We start from the raw sequence: 17,976 nt of genomic DNA, 5'->3' as shown, positions 1-17,976 counted from the left end.
GCGGCGGCCTTGCGCGGCGGCGGCGTTCCGCATGCGGACGGTCCGAGCGCGGGCCCCCCACCGGTATGGCGTGCGCGGCGGCGGCGGCGGCGGGCGGCTGACCAGCGGCGGCGGCGGCAGGCGAGTGGCGGCTCGGGCGGGCGCGGCTTGGGATAAGGCCGCCCGCCCGGCCGTTCCCTTTTTTATATGGGGTCCCCTCTTTGCCGAGGGCCTAGATCCAGAGCCCTCGGCAAAGATTTTTTTTATTTTTTTTATTTAATTTCTTTGCCGAGGGCCAACATCCAAGGCCCTCGGCAAAGATGTTTTCTTTTTATTTCCGCCGGCGCCATCCCGTTCAAAATATTTGCCGAGGGCCTGTACAACGGGCCCTCGGCAAAGAGTTTTATTTTTTTATTTCCAAATTCTTTGCCGAGGGCCTAACGCCGAGCCCTCGGCAAAGGCTGACGGCCGGTGCCGCCGTCACGCTCGGCCGAGGTCGCCGAGAGGCGGTACTGTGCCGAGGGCCCGGCCCTCGGCAAAGGTGGGCCTTTGCCGTGGGCCGTTGATTGCCGAGGGTCCGGCCCTCGGCGAACGATCCGTTGCCGAGGGCTAAGCTTCGCCGAGGGCAGCCCTCGGCAAAGAAAAGATTTGCCGAGTGCCCGAAATCAGGCCCTCGGCAAAGTCTTTTGCCCTCGGCAATGTTGCTGTTTCCAGTAGTGCGTCACAAGTGCATACTCAATGGTTCACGGCCGCGACACACCAACACTTCAGAAGAATCCTAAATAGCTAGACAATCATCGCTGTCCTTTCAAAAATTTCAAGTGACGCCTAGGAAGCTTATTATTTAAATTCTAAATGGCACTAGTGCACTCAACGGGGTGAAACAATAGGTTAAAAAAATCAAATAAAAAAACTAATATAATGCTGTGCATACATCGTCAACGGCGACGACGAGACAGCCGGAAAAGATCAACACCATGTTTACATTGAAAACAATGGTTTCTCTGCAGGAAGATGGGTTTGATTGCAATCAAGCCCACTTATCACGCACTGACCCAGTTGCAAACAGATCATCTGGTTCTGTTTACTACCCCTACGCTGTGTCCCTCCCCGGTCCCGGCCCATCTAGGCATCCATACGCTAATACGCCTTCAAGAATTATTTTTGCCAAATCCATGAACGTCGCGCCGGAGTACTTTTTTTTTAAGCGATCGTGCCGAAGCACGTTTTTCATTTAGCAGAAAGGAGTTTTGTTATAATCCTTATGTCCACGGTAATCCAATGTTACCGAAGCCAGAAGCTACACAAGCAAAGCAGAACACGCGAGTGTGATTACATAATCATGAATTTTGCGACAAAGAAGAGCTACTCTGGGATCAAGTCGCCACCATCAGGGTCCTTAGGTGCTTGTAGCCAGCCAAGCACCCGGCCTGTATCTCCTCCTGAATGACCACCTGCAGCCCTGCCGGCGAGACGAAGCATGTGGATCAAGTCGCGCCGGAGTACTTGAAGCCGGTGGATTTTTGCCTCGCATCCAGGCAACTCTCCAGGCATGCAAGAGGACCTACATCAAAGCCACCATTACAAGTAGCTAGTGATGGCATGAAACCTCCTCGAGCTCTTTGTGCTTTCACCCCTGTTAGGTGAGTCCTCTTGGTGCCTTCCATTCCGATAGCAACGATGGGCATTTATTTCCTTATATGCAATGCAATAATATTGCATGATGCCAGCCAACATTGTATTGCCACATTGCTACGCTTATACATCATGCAAGACTACACTACACTACATCAGGTACATGTATGCTGCGCTAGGTATATATAGGAAACATGTATATATAGCTAGACGCGGTGTTGATAGATCATATAGATGCTACTAGGAAACATGTAATATACAGTATGTGTACATATGTATACAGTTTTTTTTTCGAATAGTGTACATATATATACAGTTGTGCACTTGACAATGCAAAGGAGTAATTAATGAAGTTATGGTGGGTGAAACTTTATCACAAAAAAGAGATGTTACGAACTCAGATCAGGTCTACTGGTGCAATCTTAACTCTTAAGTGACCACGTACTCTGTGGTTCATTCATTGGAGGATGGAGCTAGCTGGTTGCTCCCTCGTGTGCTAGATGCTAGTGCTTCAGAAACTATTGCACATTCGCACTACGCCAGGGATTTTTGCTGGGTGCGAATTAGGTTGTGGCGCACAAATCTTTCTTATAAACAGTTTCGATTTCTTACAGAGACGATTCACATAAGAAACCACCTCTAACTAAGAAGGAGATCAGCGTTGTACCTCGCGAATCAACCCTGGAAATCAATTTTCACACATGTGGTTCAGTTAATAAGAAAACTGCCCTGGATATTTATTCGTTTTCATCGAGGTGGTTTTGTTGAGAGAACCGTCCTGAAAACTGAAATCAGACTTATTAAGAGAACCAGCCATAGAACTTGGCTATTTCTAGATGCTTTTCTTTTACTAGAACCACCCTAGAAATAATTTACAAGACCAGTCCTCTTAGTGAACTGCTCCTAAAAATTATTTCCTATAAAGCCTTCTTCTTCCTCACAACAACTCTACAAATGACTCAATTGGAGGTCACTTGGAGACAAAAAAGATGCAAAAATAGAGGGGGAGATTTTGCACTACGAACGAAATTTGAAGGAGTTGGCATTATATGAGGTAAGATTGTGCCATCCGAATGTCTTTTTAAAGGTCTACCTAATCATACATTTCTTTTGTAATTGTGGTCTCCATCTGGACAAAGACATGCTTATTAATTTTGCATTTTATGCCCAACTTACTTGTATGGAGTAAGCTAACATCAATCTCTAGTTATTTTTGTTAGATTTCTTGCTTCTTATAAGGTGTACAAGGTTGTCCATGAATGAAGATGTAGAAAGAATTACTGACCAGAATGCATAATGTATATAGCAGGGTATTTATAAACAAAGCCAGGTGTTTGGACGTCTGGTGTGTAAAGCAGTGGATAAGGAGTAAAGGAGACAACACGCTTAAAGCAAAGGAAAAGCTCATCATGATGACAAGATAGATACAAATCATATGATCGTTGTTATACTTATGGGTTATTCAGTACAAGAGCATTTTGGTCATCAGTTAAACAATTGTTGACCACGTGAATAAGCCCAAATGATCGTTCTTCCAAGTAGTTTCTTCCAACTTTTCATACATACATGAATAGTACAAACTGTATAAGAGAATAATAAACTAATAAATTTAGCTGTTTTGGCCTTTTATTCCGCTCTGCATGCCCCATGTTTGATCATGACACCAAGAACTTTTTACTACTAACTACATGAAGCGTGAACACTAAATAGACAAACACAGCAGCCTTTTCATCTACTTGTGATTTGAGTGAGGGACCGAAGATGTTCCAAGCTTCAGAACCGAGGGACAGAAGATGTTCCAAGCTGCAGAACCGACTCACGATGCCTAAGCTGACAACTTTGCAGACAGTCGGATAAAATAATTTGTGAGAAACGTCCCTTCGCTCTAGATGCCCGGATAGTATGGACATTGAACCAATCAAAATTATACTAGATCTCTTAGGAAAAATATTCCCTGCTGAGATTTTCTAACCATTGTGCACCTAGAAAAATACATATAAAAATTCGTCTACATTAAAATCTATGCTGGGGTTTGCTGTCTAGGTCCAGATCGAGCTTGTGTTTGATGCCCAAGGTTTTCGCCGCATTAATTTTGCTCATCAGAGATTGATATGTGTTTGTTCTAATCAATTTCAGTACGATGGATTTATGCTGGAGTTTGTTGTCTAGATCCAGATCGAGCCTGTGTTTGATGCCCAAGATTTTTGCCGAATTGATCTGCTGATCATAAATTGGTTTGTGTCTGTTCTAATCAATTTCAGTACGTAATACATGTGTTTCAATCAATTGTAGAGATGAATGACATTGTACATTGTGATCCCATATTTGATGCTTTTGCTTGATGTCTTTTCAGGACCCGCTCATGAGGGAGAGCCGCCTCGGGGACGTCTTCTTGAGCGACGAGAAAAATACGTTTGATATTTCGCCATGCCAAATTTTGGTGTTCCAATTAGTTTTGAGGCCGGTTAGGAAGCGACTGCAAAGTTGGATGTGGAGGCGGCTAATGGCCACAGTGTCGATGAGGAGCTTCGGAGTGAGGTACTGACCAATGTTCTCATGTGTTTGTTAATAGTTGTGTAAAATTATATTTGAGTTTAGTCCTTATTGGAGGTAAGTAGTGCCGAAAATTGAATCAAACAATCTCTATACTGTTACTGATTGTTGTCCGATAGGTTTTAGATGCTCAATTCAGGTTTATGATGATTTTACAGCATGCTATACATCACCTGCACTAGAATGCATACTACAAGCATTCCCTGCAAGGTGATTATCATGTAGTAGGTTCAAAGAAATGTGTAATGTGTGATTTATGATTAGCTGCTAGGTGATTATGTCTGACCAAAGTTATGACTCCTGTTTCACTCTTGATCGTTGACATTTTTCTCTTATTATGAGCTGCATGAAGAAGGCAACTTTTGCCCGCTAAAAAAAAAGATAATGTTTATGATTTTTTTCTGAAGCTGGAATTAGATTCTGCTACAATTAAATTGCCAGTGTGACCTATGTAAATTAGTAGAAGTGTAGGCACTGTAAGTTTTATTTTATTGTGGACATGCATATAGAAACCGATCAAAACTATTCTTCTTGAAATTGTATTTGCAGTGGTCAGAAGTATACCAGTCATATGAGCTGATGTGTTTTTGTTTTTTTGCGGTTGGTCTAGGAAAGCATGGACACAGTTGGTTTTTTTCCTATAAATGGTAGACATTTATTTGGTAATGGGCTTATTTTGAGCCATTGTAATTTCCTCTTAGCTACTACAATGTTCTTTTCAATGATTTTAAAAAAATTGTTAGCCGGTGGCTATGAATACTTTTAGGGTAACAATTCAATTTTGTATATTTTTGCTTAGTCGTACCGAAAGGCTTTAAATTGATGTGCAGCAAGATCACCATCCTCTTATTTTGTTTTCCAGAATGATTAGAATGCTTAAAAATGCGTACAAGCCACAATGATAAATTTTTTGGTCTAAACAGCATTGCATGCATCTTAATGTCAGCTTTCAGAAAATGGAACCTGATTTCTTTTTATGGGATATATGGAAAGCAGTATTGTAGAATTTAGGCATCGCAAATTATTAATGTTCCTACTGAGCTTAAGCTTTGTTGGGTAATGTCTGTTAGATATGTAACTGTTGCTTGCGTAATCACAAAATAGTATAAACTAGATCTATGGAGTAACTTGATAATTTTGTTCCTTGCTGGCATTCTGGTATGGCTGCATGTGATTGTGTGCGGCCTCCGTTAACTTAACAACCCTTTCATAGAGAATGTGTAGTTCCATTATAGTAGAGATACATTTTGTATATTCAACATGCTTCTAACACTCACCCTGCTTCAACTAATTTCGATGTGCTTGTGTTCTCTGTGTTGCGTTCTTGCTGTGAATAAGAACATTTGTGGAACAGGTTGTCAAGTTTGTCTCTCACAACCTTTTGGCTATTTACATTTTTGCAGGGGCCAATGTGTCTGGTGGTAGGGGTTTCTATTTGAAGGACGCCTGGCAGAGTGGAGTGGCAGCGCACCGCGGAGAAAGCCCCGTCCCGGCCATAAACCATTGTTTATAGAATAATATATAGACCGATGGTTTATGAACTTTAAGGCCCCGTTCGTTTGGCTGAATTTAGCTAAAAAAAACAAGCCAAAACATTGTTCCTACTGAATTGTTGTGAAAGAAAAACGCTCTTCCGGTTGAAAAAAGAAGCCGAACAAGTCAGATTTTAAGACAAACGAACGGGGCCTAAGACCCGTCTTAGTAATGTTGTGTGGGCTTGTCTATTTTTTCTATGTGTGAAATGACTAATCTCTGCGAGACTGAATTCATGTTTCTTTTATTAGTTGATTTATTTTTTGTTTTATAATTTATTTTAGTTTTATGATTTATTTTTTTTAGACGTCACTATAGCGTAAGCTCGGACAATATACTATTGCGGAAAAGTTGAACTACGGAAAAAGCTCATTGTTTGATTGTTTTATGTGCATCTCCAGGATAAAGTCATGGCGTTAGCAAAAAAGCATTATACTAGTAAAAAAAAAACTCTGCGACTCTGTGAGTGGAATGCACGTCTTAGATGAGTCCTCCCAGAGCCTTCCATTCCGATGGCGACGATGGCGCACACTAGCGTTTTCCTCCCTTCTATAGATGCGATACAAACCGACATTGCAGCTGCCCCTGCGCTTGTATATATATGCAAGTGTATGCAGTACGAATGCATATAGTTTGGCACTTGGTAATGCAAGGAGTTAAGTTGTAATCGGTGAAACTTATCACAACAAAGAGACAAGCGAATTACGTGCAAGTCCAAGGAAAAGTAGATGCAAATAAAGATGCCACTACTTACATTATGGTTTGTTGCTCTTCTTGATGCTTTAATTTGCTGCCTCGTATATGCATGAACCTAGGCTTCTAAAATTTTTGGTTCTGCAGGCTGCAGCCTAGCTCCCATGGAGCAGACCACTAATAGAGTGTTTGGTTTAAGGAACAAGTTAATCCATCATCTTTTCACCAGAATGGAATGGGCTAATTCATCATCGCCTCATTCCTCATAAGCTAAGAATTAATATTAGCATGAGAAATAGAATCATTCAACCAAATTTGAGAAATAGACTCACGGTGCACTACCTCATCTAGAATAGAGTCATTCCTCAAACCAAACGTCCCATAAAAGATTTCTCCATGATTGATCGAGCATTTGGATACTATTAAGAACTCCCTCGATTCCGAATTATAAGTGTGAAAGATTTTTGTTTGCTTTGTTCACTTATATTGATCCATTGTATCAATGAGAGCATCACCTTGTTTATGAATTACTGCCATAAAAAATACATTACGCTCGTGCCTCTACCGAAGACTACCATGATATTTTGCCTAATTCTGTTTCACCTGAAAACATTTCTTAACAACTACTAATGAGGTCATAATGGTGGAGAAGGCTGGTTATCAATCCTAGTGATGCATCATCAGCTTATTGTAAATGAACTGTTGCGTCAAAGCAAAATTCTTTCCCTGGTTCAAATGCTGCTTCAAGTTCTTCATAGCTCTGCTGAACTTTCAGATTCTTCGATGCAGTCAGGCCCTCCTGTAATATATGAGAAACTGGTAAACATGTGTGAATACATGCCTAATCACTGCAGCTTGGTGCTTCCAAATGTAAGATAGCTTCCTCTAACATGTCGTTACAAAAAATTGTTGTCATTGAAAAGACAATAAATCAGTACTAAAGAATGGTTCATGATCAGAAATGGCTACAACAGTAATAAGATGCTAATTGAGTTTCTTTTTATCGCCCAAAAAGTTGGCAACAGAAACTGCCTTTGCATAACACCACATAATACTGAACCCCATATAAAATAGCCTCTAGGAAGCATAACCAACAATTTTACATTTAGATTCAGAGAGTTACAGAATAACAGATACCTTTTGAACATACTCAGCAACTGTGCTATTTATAATTTTCTTGATGGTTTCTTTCTTCACTTTTGATGGTCCAATTAAGTGTAGAGCGACTTCTTTCGGTATCTTCAGCGTCACAAAAGAGTAATTTACTAATTAGTAAGCTAGAAGTTAAAACAGCTTCTACCTATATGCAAATGAGTTCAAACTGATATAAACTGAAAGCGTTACTTTTGAATGGGAACTTACGTCTGGAGTTTTCCCTGAATGATTAAGATAGCACCATGTGGAAGACAATGTCAACAAATGTAAGCAGTGTTAGTTTTCATATGACAAATTTAAACAACGTATAGTATGATATACAAGCAACCAAACATTAACATCTTCTATACAGCTTAACTGATATGACATATTGAACTCGTATCCTTTAACATCTGAGGTGAATTCAGAATTTGCAGGATGAGTACGAATCACATGAGCACAGTTGTAGGCAATTTGAAATTGCCAAATGATGGACAGAAATCTGGGGTTGTAAAAGTTTTAGAACTATACCGCCTTTCATTCGTCGAAAGCCAGGAAGGGGTTGTGCGGCGGCAACATTCTTTGTGAAAACTTTCTTGAAGATAGAATCTGTCATTGTGCCAGATACATTTACCTGTAGCTGCATTTTGTAAGAAAGGCAATGAAAGATAAAATCAAGAAGACATTGGTCAAAACTGTTAAGGATTCATTGACACCTTCCACACAGAGATGACAATAAAATTCTAGCTAACCTTTATCAGACCATCCTCTTCAGTACACGCTGAAACAGAGAAGTCACTGAAAGATACTGACGACTGCATCAGGTTTTCTGTACCTGATAATTCAAATTATTGACCGAGGTCAATACACAAGGATTTTCAGAACATACACAGTTTCAAGGAATTGATAAGGGAGCCGTACATTGCACCTGAAGCAACCCACAATCTTTATGGTTGGTTCTGCAAGAGAAATTATATAAGCAATTCCAAAGGATCAACTCATTACAATTATGCACTGGATATCACCTCCATGATACATTGCAGCATTAGAGAAATAGATTGGGTAACAATCACTGATTTGGTCATTGCCAATCATCCCTAACTACAGTTTTAAGATAAAAAAAACTGTATATGCCAAAAGAAAAAGTAGAAGGCTCCAAAAACAACCTACCGTTGTGAAGGTTGTGTGTTTAACAACATTGAACAAGCTACAGATGGTAGTCTATGAGAAAATTGGCATTGAAGTCGCATCCCCCTCACACACATTTGATTGGTTATCTGCAGACCAACCTGCATATTCAAACTGTAATTCTCAAGAGAAGAACGAAATTAGGAAAAGTAATACTAAGAGATGAAAAGTGAGATGACGCAATGCTAAATTATCCCTTCATCATTTAGTAATCTTCTCAAAAAAAATTGCCATACACAATTAGTTTGCAACAACATTTCCCAGTCTGATGTCCGAACATGTTTTAGACTTGTATAAGCCTTTCACTAGAGCTGAATACCAAATTTTCTGAAAGTCAGAACTCAGTTATAGTCCTCCTTGAGTTACTGTACACACGATCCCACGAGCAAAATAATCACTGAAGAATGAAGACTGAACCCTAATTTTCTTCCCAAGTCCGAGAAGAAACAGGCAACAAAGTGCCCAGCCCAAAACTAGAACTTAGCTGCGGAGCAGACCAAGATATGCCCAAAAATATCGTAGCCTAATCTGAACCATTCTAGCATAATAACGGCCCAGAAAGTGTTACTGCAACCGAGATTATCCTTGCAACCACGCAGAGAAGCATCCGACTGCGGGAATCGCTTACCTTGAGGTTGGGGCTGACGAGGGCCATGACCACAGTTCTAGCAAGGGAGCTCCCGACGGGGATAGGAGTGGATAACTCCATTGCTCTGCCTCCTCGGGGGTCGCAGGCTAGCAGCAGCAGCTGAAACCGCAACTCCCAGCTCCCCCGGTCCCCACTCCCAGCTCTGAAGGGATCGAACGGTTAACTTGAGGTTGTTTCGCACCTTGATCCATCCTAGCCGTTGGTTTCCATATAGGACGGGAAATGGCTCCGTGAGCGGCTTCAGTTCTTTCGCTGCGGAGATGGCGGCGGCGGCGGGGGCGGGGGAGGGGGCGGGGTCGTACGATGAGATGCTGCAAGTGGTGGAGGCGTGTGCGGCCCGGATCCGGTGGCGCATCCGCCCAGCTTCCAAGCGCCGCCTCCTCAACGGTCAGCGGCCACTCGCTTGCTCTTAGTAGTTGTAGCTGTTATTTAGGATTTGCTGTTGACAATAGTCCTTTTCTGTATTTAGGATTTGCTGTTGACAATAGTCCTTTTCTTGCATAATCTACCGCCATGCTGTCTTTCTGGTCTGCTGCTAAAACACTTATTTTTTGGTGGTTGTTGAATGAATTGTTAGCCAAACCCAATTGCAGAAGGCAATTTATCCACTAAATTCATAAGTTTGTACCACCGTAGTTATAAGTCACTTGGTCAGTAGTTGCAACTAGGGTTTAATGAAAATTTAGTGGCTGTAAAGCTAAAGGGTATGATTTGAGGAAAGTGAATGGTGTCATGCCGAATTACATTACAAGTAAATTGATGAGCAAACCCGGTTGTTGCCAGATATCCTGTTTCTCTGCACCGGGTTTCGGCCTGTGGTTCTGGTTGACTATGGTGGCACAATGCCTCAGCTACAAGAAAATCTCTGTAGCCTGCTGCATCATGCCCAGCAGGTAATTTCACGGCTTCGATGTATTATTAAGTATTTGAATTCTCTGTACTAGTTCAACTCAGAATCACGGATTGCATATGAATCATTTTTCTCCACTGCTAATTGTTATCTGACTGACGAAAAACTGTCGCTGGAAATAATACTGCTATCTGTACTGTTACTTCCTTGCAAGCCCATCGCAATGGGGCGGTTCCAGTCACTGTTGAAATTTCACGCACATGAGCACTGTATGCGCCTTTCCCCTTGACTCACCCGGCAAACCCCTGCCCTATGGAAGGATCCTTGTGCGGTTGTGGCAAAAGACATAAGTTTTTTGGATCTTGATAGTGACTACAAGGTTGTAATTTGTATATTGCTCTGCCATCCAACAGTTACATTTACAACAGATGTCTTGAATAATAATGCCATTTTATTTCTTTTGCTTAAACAGTCCTCATATTTAACTTCGTTTTTATTATGTTGTGCTTAAACAGACCTGTGACCCGTTCAGTTTCCAACTGTTTTCATGACCAATCTACTATCTTTACCTTTACTAGAGGTTATTTGGATGTCATCTATATATCTATCTGCTTGACTTGCAGGAAACAAGCATATTGAATCCACTCCGGGTGATGATTATTGGAGATATGCTTTACTTAATCCATATTAAAGGACTTGCTGAACATGCATCACCAAACGCAAGGTCGCAGCAACGGCTAGCTTTCTTGGACCTAGAGAAAAGATGTTGCAGTGTATTTACCCTCCAAGACCATACTTTTGCATTTTTGTCTACAGTAAAGTGAATATGTCGTGTTTGTTATTACTGAAAAGTTGTTTGTATGCAGCTGCTTACAACCATAGAAGACAATGACACTGTGCTGGAGCTTGTATCTATACAAGATCAATTCGCAGCCAAATTTCCTGTAGATCTGTCTGTTGTTGGACCTGGAATAACAAAGCAAATGTCAGGAATTCCACAGAGTACTGTTGATGCAGAGTGCACCAACAATCACGTTGAGGACAGGACCTTATTGGTTGTTGATCTGAGTACCTTCCTTGAGAACACGCAAATTGCCTTGCCTTCTCTGAATGGGTAATTTCTGGTTCTGTGTGTCATCAAAACTGTAACCATGGGATTCTTGGTCCAATGAAACCATTGTTTGAACACTTGGAAGAAAAAACATTTGCGCGGCATCTGTATAAAAAATGGCAAATTTATTCGTTATGATAGTACTAGTAACATGTGACAGAAGTGTGGTGCATATTGCCATTGTTATGGATGCTACCTTGGTTAAGTCTTGACATTTGATTTGCTCTCTGAATGACATGTTAATGTTTCAATATCTGCAGGTGGCTTTTAGGTTATCCAGTAACATATTTGTTCCGCAATGCAAGTTTTGAGGCGGGCATACAGAATATCTCAAGGCACTCTCTGCATATCTACCGAGTATATGTGTGCAGAAGTTATCGGTCAGTTGGCAAACAATCAGAAGGGGAACTGATGAGGTAAAGTGCATCGTAAGTAGCCGCACTCGGCAGGTCCTCTCTTTTCCTTTTTTTTCTCTCTCTTTAGGAGTGGAATTTTATTTGGGATCTTATAACTAGCTGTAGTATGGTTGCCAGTTTTTCAGTTCCTTGTGGCTCGAGCACGAAGCGTGATGAAGAAGTATGTGCCAAATCGTTCATGAATGAGAAGCTCAGGCGATGCAACCAAGTCTGGGCATCCATAAGGCTACAGGTCGAGGTTTTCCAGAGCCAGTCGCAGGTAATCATGTTGTAGTTGAGGTCAGTATGCCTTTTACGGGCTGACGGCATGAACTCCTTTTATACAACGGACCAGCAACGTATCCCAGAAGTATCGCTTCCCTGGGCCATGACCATGAGCACAAATTGCTGCAGCTATCGGGTACAGAAATAAACGAATCTATAGGATACATGCAGGTCAAAGGTCATTGTAATGGACGTGGAATCACGCCCAGCATCTTGCCGGAGACTTGGAAGCAAGTGACTGAAGAAGCCCAATACTCGAGTCACCGGCCCAGAATGGAGTAAGTAGTTAGAGCCCAGCTGCGTCATGAGACTGCTGTACGCAACAGCTGTAATTGCTATATAGAGAGGGAGATGAACAAACTCAGACTTGTCTTGGTTGTTGCCGGATGCCGGTAGTTGGCGGCGGGCTGCGGCTCGAGTTGGCCGGCGGCGACCATTACCATCGTTGCTGTAAACACTACTCAGATATTCCAGTTTTAAATACAGTCCTAGATCCAGTATTGTAATATTGGTATCGGTTAGACTAGATCCTGGCGCAGCCTCCAAGTCACCATGAAGGTTGAGGAGCAATTCGCTCTCATCCTCACCAAGCTGGATGAGCAATCCAAGGAGACCTCGGAAGGGAATCGTCGGATCAACGAGGTCCATGCTTCTGTTGAGGATCTCAAGCTGGCGAAGGATGATTTCGAGCGTTGGCAGCCGAAGGTGACTTTTGCTGGCAGCGGTTAGGGATGACAATACTACTTGCAGCTATTGTACTCGACAGGGTTAGGATGGGTACAAACTACTACTTCTGTCAAAAAAAAAAATGCAATTCTCGTATTTCGATGAATCAAACAGTCTAAACTTTGACTAAAATTATATAAAAATGTACTCATACTCATGAATCAAAATAAGTACCATTAGATTAGTTATAAAATATATTTTCATAATAAATTTATTTGAAGACACAAATGCTACTAGAATTTACTATAAACTTGATCAAACTTTAACTAATTTGATCGGCATGTTTCCCATAATTACATTCTTTTGAGAACGGATGGAGTACAAAATTCCATCAGTAATGCTTGGTTTAGAGCGTCTGTCCATCTAGACGGACCAACCCCGTGCGTGCGACGGCCAAGAGAAAAAACGGTGCGCACAGTTGCAGTTAGGCGGGGCCCACACCGATCCTTTCTAGGGGCAGCGCATGGGAGCGTGTGCGGCCACTCATTCGGCGTGGGATGCATGCGGCGTGGGGCAGCACATGGAAGCTCGTGCGGCCACTCGTTTAGCGTAGGGCGCGGGGCAGCCCATGGGAGCGCATGCTCGGCGTGGGTTGCATGCGACGCGTGGGGGCTGTGCATGCGCTATGACTAGAGAGAAGTACCAATAGAGAGAAGGAGCACGGGGCCCGCATACTCCATGCCACTGAGCTTCGCATTTTCCGTGCGTTTAGATGTATGTTTCATTTGGATGTTGCATGTGTTTTATCTGGATGTTACATGTGTTTCATCTGTATGTTGCATATGTTGCAATGGCTATACACGTATGTTGTAACTGTATGTTTCAAATGTTTCATCCGTTTTAGACGTATGTTGCAAGTGTTTTATTTGGATGTTGCATATGTTTCAGTGGCTATATACATATGTTGCAAGCGTTTATTCAAAATGTTTCATCTGTTTCAGACTTATATTGCAAATGTTTTATATGGATGATGCATATGTTGCAAATATTTCACCTATTTTCAGACGTGTGTTGTAGAAGTGCTTTATGTTGCAACATTAGCAGGCGCAGGAAGTGGACGCATGCGGAGGCGGACCCCATTGGTACAGCAGTCCCCACGTGCGCAACAAGCGAAGCGGGTGTGGGTGGTCCCACCTGCATCCGCATCAGCAGGCACGAGGCACGCATGAGGAGGCACGAGGCACACAACTGCATGCGCAGGCACACCAGCATGCGGGGGTGGGTGTGCAAGCGCAGCAGTTGCATGCGGGGGCGAATGTGTAGGCGTAGCAGTTGCATATGGGGCAGACGTGCGGGCGGGACAGGTGGAGTAGGCTTAGCAGCATGCGTGACGAGACGGGCGTAGCAAGCGGAGCGGGCGCCGAAGTTCCATAGGAGGGTGCGATTATAACCACTGCTACAGATGCAGGTGTGTTGTTTCACGTATTGGTAGGGGTGGGTGTTTGGTCTGACCGAAGAAATCGGTTCAGTCTTTTTAAGGTTTTGGTTATCTAAAATGTAGACCGGAATTCATTGCAAAATATTGAAGATCGAGTAATTTCCATCATTTTAGTTCAGTCTTCGGTCTAGACCGAACTAATCAAATAGTTTCAAGAAGATATGTTTTTACCGTAAATTTTGGCATTGGTTTTTTCTATTTTTAAAGCATGTTTTGACAGTACAGTATTACATGATATTTGCAAATAATATATAACACCAATACCAGTGTAGTTGCTGCAACTTAGCATAAATGTTCAATTGTTGAAAGTTCAAACATACTGCCTCCATCTAAAAAAGACCGTTGTTTTATAAATGAATTTGAACAAGCACCTGTCCAGATTCGTTTCTAAAACAACAGTCTTTTAGGGACGGAGGGAGTAATGACTAACAGATTTTCAAATAACAAATTTCAATTAGTTTCGAGGTCTAAGACCAAATTATCCAAAATAGATTTGGTTAGTTAGAAACGATGACTGAAGTATTAGGTTTCGCTCTCAGTTAGTCAGCTCGGCTCTTTAGTTTCGATTAGATACATTCCCGCGCGTTGTACCAAAACCATGACTTTTTTTACTAAACCTCACGTGGACGCGTGAGCTCCGTGCACACGTGGATTCATATACATACGGTCATTATTACTTAACTTCGTAGATCGGGCTTGTTAAGTCTCAGAATGGTGTGCAACAATTCTAATCTAATTTTCTATATAGGTTCCTTGTAGCACTCTAGTCTCTTGAATAATAGATGACCTTCATAGTGATTTCCATTTTTTTAGACGCAACTTGATGATGTGTCTTTTGGTTTGTACAATATTTCAGTCTCCAAATCGGTGTATAGTAACAACATCTGTTATAACGTTCACGAGGTAACGTCTATAATATTATATAGTAACACAAGGTAACATCCACAATTTGTATTTTGTTCATACGTTGGGGACTTGCGGTACTCGGCGTCCGGCAGGGGGAGTTGAACACTTGAACACGACGCGCTAGTCGGCCGTAGATATTATGCACCCGTTAGATAGAGCTCCCACTGTGGCAAAAACAACTCCAGTTGTGACTTTTATAATGGAGTAGATTCTTTGATGAAGTTGAAGCTGTTTTAAAAAAACGTTCGGTAAAACAACTTTGTCCGGTTGTTAAAAAAATGAATTTTCTATAAAGCCTTTTTTTTTTCTTTTTCTGTATTCCTCTTTTTTCATTTCTTTCTTATTTTCTTTTCTTATTCTCTCCCTCCCAAGTGCTGTCGCGGGACGCTTTTTGGCATCTCCCAACCGCAAGGGACACGGACACAGGATCATCCTTTGCCTGTACCGCAACAGACTCCACTTCATCCCCGTGCTGGCCTCGTGCCCTTGCTCGCGCCGGCCTCCTCCACGTGCTCATGCCTCCATCCGTGGCTAGTCAAGCGCCATCGTCGCCTGGGTTTGCGTCGGGATGCGGGGAGGGTGGCGGTAGATTATACTAAACCCTTAGTTATATTAGATGAGGCTTTTACATGTATGACATTAAGAAAGTTTGTAATTACACAGAAGCCATTAAAAAATGTGACTGCACACAGGTGCCACTGCTCTAAACTTCTTTACCTTACACGCCATTCCGTCCTTGTTCTGTTTGTTTTCCGCCGTTACAGGTGGGACCGGCCAGTAAAATTGTCGCCACGCCCAGTTTAAAATAAGGCAGCCGCCGCCTAGCTCATCATCAGCGCCAATTAAGGATCCAGGAAGACAAACCACCGTATTACATACCATCATCATCCGCAGCAGCGAGCAATGCCGATGAATTCTTGCGCCGGCGGCTGCGAGATCCAAGCCAGCGGCATCAACTACCGCATCACCGTCTCCAGCCGACCACACCCTCCTCTCAAGGTCTGGAGCAGGTCAGACAACAACGTCCATGTCCAAGACCACCAGGACCACCACCACCACCACAGCGTCCGCCATGTGCTCAGGGACGTCTCCTGCCGCGTGCGCCCCGACGAGCTGCTCGCCATCGTTGGCCCCAGCGGCGCCAGCAAGTCCACCCTGCTCGAGATCCTCGCTGGCCGCCTCTCCCCGTCCCCGCAGCACGACCTCCTCCTCCTCGATGGCGCCGCCGCCCACAGAGCCCTCCATCTGCCTAGCCACGACCTCGTACGCCTCGGCGGCCATCCCCTCGCGCAGGAGCGCGCCAACGACGGCGCGGTGGCTAGGCCTGGCCGGCGGGATGCCCCACCGGCGCATGTCGTCGAGGAACGCGAGCGTGTCCCAGGCCGGGACGCCCCGGCGGCGGCAGAGGGAGGCGAGGACCGCGCGGCAGTGGCGCGGGTCCGGGTCGAGGAGGAGCGGCAGTATGCAGCGGAGGAGGTCCGCGGCGGCGGAAGGCTGGCCGGCGCGGCAGAGCGTGGAGGTGAGGATGCGGAACATGGCGGCGTCGGGGGCCGCGTGCGGCGCGGCCTGGAGGAGCACGGCCGAGGCGGCGCGAAGGAGCGTCGGGGACCAGGAGGAGGACCAGCAGAGCGCGGCTAGGAGGGCGTTGAGGGCGCCCGTCGTGCGGTGGGCCGTGCAGAAGAGGGTCGCGGCGGCGGCGAAGCGGCCGTGGCACGCCAGGGTGGACAGCAGGCGGTGCTGGTGGCCCATGGCGTCAGACCGCGGTTCGGAGTGGCGGCTCCCGGCCATCGTAGCGCTGGACTGGAACTCTGCAAGCGATGCTGCAGTTTAAGACAGAGGAGGATGAGCAGAAGAGACCAAGAGACAAGAAAACTAATGTGGGGTGAATCGTAGTCAACACGATCTCCACCGTTTAAGGGTAATATGGACAATTTCACTAGCCGGTCCCACCTGTAACGGAGGAAAACAAACAGAACAAGGACGGAATGGCGTGTAAGGCAAAGAAGTTTAGAACAGTGACACCTGTGTGCGGTCACATTTTTTAAAGGCTTCTATGTAATTACAAACTTTCTTAATGGCATACGTGTAAAAGCCTCATATTAGATAGCTGGTGGAGATCGATGACCAGACTCAGAGTCGATCTGGTGAGTCAGGCATTTAGAGTCGAAGTCGATTTAGTTTTCCGTAATCGTACGGAAATCAATGGCATTTTTTTGTATTTTTTTATATTATGTTTATGGGGGAGGATGATGGTTTTGTCGATATGGACGATTCCTCTAGAGGCTTATTAGGTGCCTTACCCATTAGTGCTTCAAATATAAGGGATCCCATCTATTCGATTGACAATCCAACTCGTAGGTACGGATGCAAAATGTTATACAGAGATACATGTATATATGAGTATAAAATTTTACATTTATCATGGTAGCTATTTCATATAATATAAGTATGGCCTAATACATCCACTTTTGGATGTATAAAACTGAAAATATTTCCATTTTTTGATAAATTCCATTACCTTTTTTAGTAACACCACCCTCTTTATTTAGCCAGGAGGATTGTACATATTACAAACACTCTTAGGTGGATTAAAGAACCAAACATGCGGCCTAACTCAGCATGGATCAAGCTACGAGCTATCCTATGAGCATCGGTATTTGAGTCCCTATGCTCATGTACAAACTCGACACTTCTAAAAGCTACCTTCCTCACATTGATCTCCTAGATAACCTGTCCATACATTACGAGCTCGCCTTGTTGGATACTCTTCACGATATTCAAACAGTCATTGGCAAACCTAAAACTGTCAGCTCGTAGGTCTAAAGCGAGAGCCATGCCTTCTCTGCATGCAATGGATTGCTTCACCTCCGGGTCGACAATTCCTCGAAGGACCAGCGCCGA

The 17,976-nt window shown here is 43.6% G+C and overlaps 2 protein-coding genes across 4 annotated transcripts; one reads left to right on the top strand and one right to left on the bottom strand.

Moving 5' to 3' along the window:
* Positions 1 to 6,838: 6,838 nt before the first annotated feature.
* On the bottom strand, positions 6,839 to 9,556 carry LOC136531075 (uncharacterized). Of its 2 annotated transcripts, none has more exons than XM_066523801.1 (8): positions 9,344 to 9,556; positions 8,698 to 8,816; positions 8,449 to 8,486; positions 8,280 to 8,362; positions 8,059 to 8,167; positions 7,756 to 7,769; positions 7,531 to 7,632; positions 6,839 to 7,192 (listed from the first exon to the last, which is right to left on the bottom strand). In XM_066523801.1, the coding sequence occupies exons 1-8, from the start codon at positions 9,422 to 9,424 to the stop codon at positions 7,079 to 7,081; spliced, it is 660 nt and encodes a 219-aa protein (XP_066379898.1). In that variant the 5' UTR covers positions 9,425 to 9,556; the 3' UTR covers positions 6,839 to 7,078. The 2 variants fall into 2 exon arrangements, with proteins under 2 accessions (XP_066379898.1, XP_066379899.1); XM_066523802.1 differs by having other exon boundaries at positions 8,059 to 8,161.
* LOC136531074 (uncharacterized) lies at positions 9,478 to 12,718 on the top strand. 2 transcript variants are annotated; one of them, XM_066523799.1, is made up of 7 exons: positions 9,478 to 9,751; positions 10,148 to 10,257; positions 10,838 to 10,987; positions 11,081 to 11,328; positions 11,586 to 11,741; positions 11,859 to 12,000; positions 12,177 to 12,717. In XM_066523799.1, the coding sequence occupies exons 1-7, from the start codon at positions 9,625 to 9,627 to the stop codon at positions 12,285 to 12,287; spliced, it is 1,044 nt and encodes a 347-aa protein (XP_066379896.1). In that variant the 5' UTR covers positions 9,478 to 9,624; the 3' UTR covers positions 12,288 to 12,717. The 2 variants fall into 2 exon arrangements, with proteins under 2 accessions (XP_066379896.1, XP_066379897.1); XM_066523800.1 differs by having other exon boundaries at positions 9,479 to 9,751; positions 12,166 to 12,718.
* The last annotated feature ends 5,258 nt before the right edge of the window (positions 12,719 to 17,976 follow it).

This window comes from Miscanthus floridulus, unplaced genomic scaffold, assembly GCF_019320115.1.
Source record: "Miscanthus floridulus cultivar M001 unplaced genomic scaffold, ASM1932011v1 fs_275_2_3, whole genome shotgun sequence".
Lineage (NCBI taxonomy): Eukaryota > Viridiplantae > Streptophyta > Magnoliopsida > Poales > Poaceae > Miscanthus > Miscanthus floridulus.
This window is presented reverse-complemented; position numbering and strand designations above follow the sequence as displayed.

Coding starts and splice junctions, on each gene's coding strand:
- LOC136531075 (XM_066523801.1), bottom strand. CDS start 9,424: ATGGAGTTATCCACTCCTATCCCCGTCGGGAGCTCCCTTGCTAGAACT. Junction 8,363..8,448: donor TGGGTTGCTTCAGGTGCAAT/GTACGGCTCCCT, acceptor TTGAATTATCAG/GTACAGAAAACCTGATGCAG. Junction 8,168..8,279: donor AAGAGGATGGTCTGATAAAG/GTTAGCTAGAAT, acceptor TACAAAATGCAG/CTACAGGTAAATGTATCTGG.
- LOC136531074 (XM_066523799.1), top strand. CDS start 9,625: ATGGCGGCGGCGGCGGGGGCGGGGGAGGGGGCGGGGTCGTACGATGAG. Junction 9,752..10,147: donor CAAGCGCCGCCTCCTCAACG/GTCAGCGGCCAC, acceptor GGTTGTTGCCAG/ATATCCTGTTTCTCTGCACC. Junction 11,329..11,585: donor GCCTTGCCTTCTCTGAATGG/GTAATTTCTGGT, acceptor CAATATCTGCAG/GTGGCTTTTAGGTTATCCAG.